General features: G+C 44.3%; 1 protein-coding gene across 1 annotated transcript; it reads right to left on the bottom strand.

The window, feature by feature from the left end:
- Window positions 1–580: 580 nt before the first annotated feature.
- Window positions 581–1399, bottom strand: LOC147596710 (endogenous retrovirus group V member 1 Env polyprotein-like). Its single transcript, XM_086769616.1, has one exon. The coding sequence runs from the start codon at window positions 1397–1399 to the stop codon at window positions 581–583; it is 819 nt and encodes a 272-aa protein (XP_086625742.1).
- Window positions 1400–6680: the final 5281 nt, after the last annotated feature.

Raw genomic sequence — 6680 nt, 5'->3', positions numbered from 1 at the left:
GTCTGATATTGAAGAATTTGAGCTATGTCCTTGAACACCACTTGCTCAATAACAAAAAACAGCAATTAGAACAAGATAAGTAAATACCTAAGGCAAAAATAGTAAAGACAACTAAAAATCTATAACCAATCCAAATGAAGTTTAAGGCGCGTGAACAGTATATTGCTACCAATTGAATTAGATGATTAAGCGTGTGCATTCCGCGTGTAACTGAGAAAAGATATAAAAGACTTAGGCGGACGGACAATAAAGGTCTCCGGTACACCATACACAGAGTCCGTGTCCTTATTGCAACAGTGCAGGACTTCTCGCTTCAGATAAAGAGTTCAAAGCACAAAGCAAGGCCCCTCGGTTCTTATAAGGAACTGTCTTGTGAGGAATGCAAGACGTCCCCCCCCTCGGATAGTTTTTACAATAGCTAGTTAGTAAAGCATAAAGCATAAAGCATCATATGTATTAGTATGCACAGCAATAATCAATAAATGCCATATCTATTAAAGTTTCTTTAACCCCTTCTCTCAGTCCCCCCTTTTCTAGAGAATTAGTAAATTCCTTTACTATACCTAATTCTGGCACAATGTTATTTATTTAGCACTTTCTCAAAGTATTGATTAGACTCAAGTCTCTGTCGCAATTGGTTTTTCTTCCAATTACTATAGGAATTTCCCGTGCTTTGGAAACACCAGAAGCCGCACTGAACTGTTATAAAAAGGATTATGAACAAAATTACAATTATAATTGTTACAATAAATAGTTGTTTCAGCCATGTTAAATTGGGCAGCCAAGAGGTTAACTTTTCCCACAAGTCAGAAAATCCCCAGGAAGTGTTGTCCCTGGTTATTTCATGAAAACTTTTAGTTTGTTCCCAGATTTTAGATAAGTCTTTTTCTATCCTTTTTTCTTGGTTTACATATGTACAACAATGTTCGCCTATAGCAGTACATAATCCCCCTTGCTGGGCAAACAACATATCCAAACCCAGTCTATTCTGGAGGACCACTTTTTTCAGGGAAGAAGTCTCCTCTTGGAGGGCTTGGATTGCATCCCCTGTCGCAGTACTGAGACCTTCCATAATAGCCGAAATATTTACTAAAGCCTTTTCTAACTCACTCACTCCCAACCATGGAATAAACCACCGCACAAAACTATGAAAACCAGTGGGCCTGTCTATTAGGGGGTTGTTACCACGCCTCTGCCGAAAAAGTCTAATGTGGGTGTGTAAGAATTTTGGTGTGTTAAGGTAGGTCAGGTTCCGTGTAACAGTGATGTTAAGTATTATGATCCCTATAGTACATCGGCCAGCCCAATCAAATGGTAAGATTTTATATCCTGTATGTCCACAAATCCAGTACCAACCACGTGGGGCAGGGAATCCCATCAGTTTGATTTTTTTATTCATGTGGACCTGGTCTTTTGTCCATAAGTATTTAGCTCCTGCCCATGAAAGATAGTTGGTACAATTGGGGTACTGTCCTACAAATGTCTTCCCCTTACACCTTGGATCAGCGCTATTTTCCCCCGCAAGTGGTGCAGCAGTTTTTAAATTGCACCCTTGAATGCACAGTACACCTTGGGTTTCGTCCCATAAATTTAAGTTTATCTGCCAATTAAGATCTTCCTGTTTTATTTCTGCATATGCCTCAGGAGACATGCCTAGGAAAGCCTTGAGACCTTTTGGGAAGACCATAGCTGTTACGGGGTGTCCACTCCCCACGTTTTTAGGCAGATGTGAGCATAACCAACAGTCAGACCAATTCATGACTTTAGCAACTTTTTCATGGAGCTGCAGAAATGTGTTACTTTCCCATGCCCCGACTTTACTTGTCAGGATAACGACTAGCATCGTGATAATATAAGTTTTTGAGGCTGTACTTGTGTGACCCTCCATGTAGACGTAGGTGCTCTTTTTACCCTGGTGTGGTGTATCCAGGCACTCTGTTCTCTGATCTTGATTGCTGTGAAGGAGGTGAGGAGTACCTGGTACGGTCCTTCCCACTGTGGTTCCAGGGTTTTTTCTGCAAGAGATTTTACATGTATATAATCTCCAGGTTGTATATCATGTACAGGTTCATCTAGACCTCTTCCCCGGGTCCCAATTACATGCTTTCTAATTTTATGGAGCTGTTTGCTCAATGCCACCATGTAGGAAGTCATAATTTCATCCCCAATTTGCATAGATATCCCTTTTTGTATTCCATAGGGTTGTCCATACAAAATTTCAAAGGGGCTCAGTCCTTCCCTTGCCCTTGGTCTTGTTCGTATACGCAAAAGGGCTAAAGGGAGAGACTGAGGCCATGTCAGGTTTGCTTCTTGTTTCAATTTTACAATTTGCTGTTTGATTAAGTGGTTCATTTTCTCCACTTGGCCACTCGACTGAGGGCGGTATGGGGTATGAAGCTGCCAATCTATACCTAAATGGTGGCTGATTTGTTGTACTATTTTTGAGACAAAATGCGGTCCTCTGTCAGAGGATATGGTTGCTGGAACCCCAAAATGTGGTATTATCTCTTGTACCAATACTTTAGTTACCTCCCGAGCCTTAGCTGTTCTGGTTGGGAATGCTTCTGGCCAACCTGAAAAGGTATCAGTTAATACCAGTAAATATCGGTACCCCCCTTTTTTTGGAAGTTCTGTAAAATCAACCTGCCATTGTTGTCCAGGCAAATTGCCCTTCCCAATCTGGCCCATTTCTAGTTTGGGAGTATTTTTTGGATTAGTCTGGAGGCAAAGGTCACACTGTTGAGTCACCTGTCTCACCATGGTATATAAATTACTGGCTACAATTTCTCTTATTAAATATTTATACAGAGCCTCTGTTCCCCAATGCCTTTTTCTATGTTCCTCCCATATCAAGTGCCACAGTAAACAAGAGGGAATAATTAGTCTTCCCTGTGGGGTATAAGCCCACCCCTCTTCATTATATGACCCTTCTAAGTCTGTAATAAGTTTTTGATCTTCCTTGGTATATTCTGGCTTACCTTCTAGGGAGATTTGCCTATCAGGAATTAGAGCCCCTTCTATTTTTACCTTCGTTTTGGCCACTTGTTTTGCCTCTCTGTCCGCCAGCTCATTCCCTTTTTCCATATCTGAGCTCACTTTCTGGTGTGCCTTAATATGCTTAATTGCCACTTTCTCAGGGAGCTGGACAGCTTCTAGTAGCTTCAGAATTTCTTCTGCATGTTTGATATTTTTTCCCTGTGTCCTGGTTCTGGCCGGGATAGAGTTAATATTTACCTGAGCTGGGTGGAGAACTGAAGCTGGTAGCCCCTATGGCTGGGATAGTTAACTAATTAGCTAACAGCTGGGGTTAATTTACCCAAATTAGCCAAAGGGCTATTCCATCCCATCTGACATCATGCTCAGTATATAAGTGAGGAGGGTGCTGAAGGGAGGCCTTCCTAGTTGGAAGAGACTGGGTGTGGAGATCTGTTATGAGCTATTGTACTGTATTTGTGTTCCATCACTCTATTGTTTTCTTCTGTCATTACTGTTAAATTTACTTTTTGTTCAATCTCAACCCGTGTGTTTGGTTTTTTTTTCCCTGGTTTTCTTTTGTTTGTCAAATCTCCTCCTATTCTCTTGGAGAGTGGGGGGAGTGAGAGAGAGACTGCGTAGTCTGGTCCCCGTTGGGGCTGAACTACGACAGTTATTTTGGCACCCAACGTGGGGCTCGAAGGGTTGAGATAATAACAGATCTGACTTTTTTTTTCTTTTTTTTTGCTTGAAACAAATTTGTTCATACGTGCTTGTTGTATTGGTTGTCAGTTATTGGTCATGATGTTGCAGTGGTTGGTTATGTTGTTGTATTGTCTATGCTCCTATATGTACTATGTGTTCCCAGTGGTGGTGTTTATCACCTCAGGGAAAATGATGAGAATTATCCTTCTGTTATACTGTGCTATATACATCTATGACATGGTGACATCAATGGCCTTAGAGATAAATTGGTATTCCTATGTGGACAGCTTCCCGAATTCTTTCACTTCCAGGGTAGTTAAGCCACTTTTTGAGAACTTTAAAGATCTGGGGGATATTCAAGCCACTATGATGTTGTTGTTATGTATTTTGAATGTGTGCCAAGTCTTGTCTAGAGCTGCAAACCCACTTTTTGGGAATCTCCTCCCGAGATTTACCCTAAGGCAAGATACTAATACGTGGCATGGTGTGAGGGAGAACAAACTGACCTGCAATGTAGGTACTCAAACCCCAGCAACAGGCATTGCAGCTGAATCAGAGGGTGAACCTGTGCTAGTTTCAGTTGCCCCTGTATCCAAGAAGACTTGGAAGCGGAAGTCAGCTCGTTTAGTGAGGGAAGAAGAAGCCCCTTTTAGGACAGAGCAGGAGGAAGAAGAGGAAGGTTTATTTGCTACATGCCTAGGAAGAACTCGGCAGGCAGGCTCTTCCTCAGGGGAAGAACTCCTAAAGGAGACAGTGAGCACCAGATTTCTATCCCTGAGCGAGCTGCGAGACATGCGAAAAGATTTTAGCCGTCATCCTGGGGAGCACATTATCAGCTGGCTGCTGCGGTGCTGGGATAATGGGGCCAATAGCTTGGAATTAGAAGGCAGAGAAGCTAGGCAACTGGGATCCATTTCTAGAGAAGCAAGCATTGACAAAGCAGTTGGAAAAGGGACACAAGCCCTCAGCCTCTGGAGGCGACTCCTGTCAGGTGTGAAGGAGAGGTATCCTTTCAAGGAGGATATAATGTGTCATCCAGGCAAGTGGGCTACCATGGAGAAGGGTATCCAGTACCTGAGGGAATTAGCTGTGCTGGAGATTATTTATGATGACCTGGACAATGATCAGTTACCTAAGGATCCAGATGAAGTCAGGTGCACGTGACAAATGTGGCGGAAGTTTGTTCGAAGTGCACCATCATCATATGCCAACTCATTGGCAGTTATGACCTGGAAAGATGGAGAGGAAGAAACAGTGGATGAACTGGCTGGCTGACTCCGGCAGTACGAGGAAAGCCTGTCTTCCTCCCTCCGGGCCTGTGTCTCGGCTGTGGAGAAACTATCCCAGGAGTTCCAGCAATTCAAAGCAGATATGTCCCATTCCCCACCGGTACGGGCCAATATTTCAGCTATTAGGAGTAAACGTTTCCCTGCTCAAGAGAGATGGTTTACGCGGCGAGGTACCCTGTGGTTTACCTTGCGTGACCAAGGAGAGGACATGAGGGAGTGGGATGGGAAGCCTACCTCTGCCCTAGAGGCGCGGGTACGTGAGTTGCGTGGAAAAACCATTGCAAATAGAAGTTCTCCCCAGAAAATTGTTGCACCAGTCTCCAATAGGGAGCGTAGAAGGAATAGCTTTAGTTCTGACCCTCTTGAAGGGACCTCTCATGCATATTTAAAAGAAATGAACAATGAATACTGTGGCCAGGATTAGAGAGGCCCTGCCTCCAGCCAGGTGGAGGAGAGGGACAACAGAGTTTATTGGACTGTGTGGATCTGATGGCCTGGCATGTCAGACCCACAAGAGTACAAAGCTCTAGTGGATACTGGTGCACAATGTACCTTGATGCCATCAAGATATAATGGGGCAGAACCCATTTGTATTTCTGGAGTGACAGGAGGATCCCAACAGCTGTCTGTATTGGAGGCTGAAGTGAGCCTGACAGGGAATGAGTGGCAAAAGCACCCCATAGTGACTGGCCCAGATGCTCCATGCATTCTTGGTATAGATTACCTCAGAAGGGGATATTTCAAGGACCCAAAAGGGTATCGGTGGGCTTTTGGTGTAGGTGCTTTAGAGATGGAGGAAATTATACAGTTGTCCACCTTGCCTGGTCTGTCAGAGGATCCTTCTGTTGTGGGGTTGCTGAAGGTTGAAGAACAACAGGTGCCAATTGCTACCACAACTGTGCACCGGCGGCAGTATCGCACCAACCGAGACTCCCTGATCCCCATCCATAAGCTGATTCATCAGCTGGAGAGCCAGGGAGTGATCAGCAAGTCCTACTCACCTTTTAACAGTCCCATATGGCCAGTGAGAAAATCAAGTGGAGAGTGGAGGTTAACAGTGGACTATCGTGGCCTGAATGAGGTAACACCACCACTCAGTGCTGCTGTGCCAGACATGTTAGAACTTCAGTATGAACTGGAATCCAAGGCAGCCAAGTGGTATGCCACCATTGATATTGCCAACGCGTTCTTTTCAATCCCATTGGCACCAGAATGCAGGCCGCAGTTTGCTTTCACTTGGAGGGGCGTCCAGTACACTTGGAATCGACTGCCCCAGGGGTGGAAACACAGCCCCACCATCTGCCATGGGCTGATCCAGACTGCACTGGAAAAGGGTGGTGCTCCAGAGCACCTGCAGTACATTGATGACATCATCGTATGGGGCAACATAGCAGCAGAAGCTTTTCAAAAAGGGGAGAAAATAATTAAAATCCTCCTGAAAGCTGGGCTTGCCATAAAACGATGTAAGGTGAAAGGACCTGCAAGAGAGAGACAGTTTTTGGGGATAAAATGGCAAGATGGGCGTCATCAGATTCCAATAGATATAGTCAACAAAATAACAGCTATGGCTGCACCGACTGACAAAAAGGAAACGCAAGCTTTCCTGGGCGTTGTGGGTTTCTGGAGGATGCATATTCCAAATTATAGTATGATTGTAAGCCCTCTGTATAAAGTCACCCGAAAGAAGAATGATTTTAAATGGGGCCCTGAACA

Source organism: Chlamydotis macqueenii, chromosome W (genome assembly GCF_036417535.1).
Source record: "Chlamydotis macqueenii isolate bChlMac1 chromosome W, bChlMac1.mat, whole genome shotgun sequence".
Lineage (NCBI taxonomy): Eukaryota > Metazoa > Chordata > Aves > Otidiformes > Otididae > Chlamydotis > Chlamydotis macqueenii.
The sequence above is the reverse complement of the archived record's forward strand: the minus strand, read 5'-3'. Positions and strand labels throughout refer to the sequence as shown.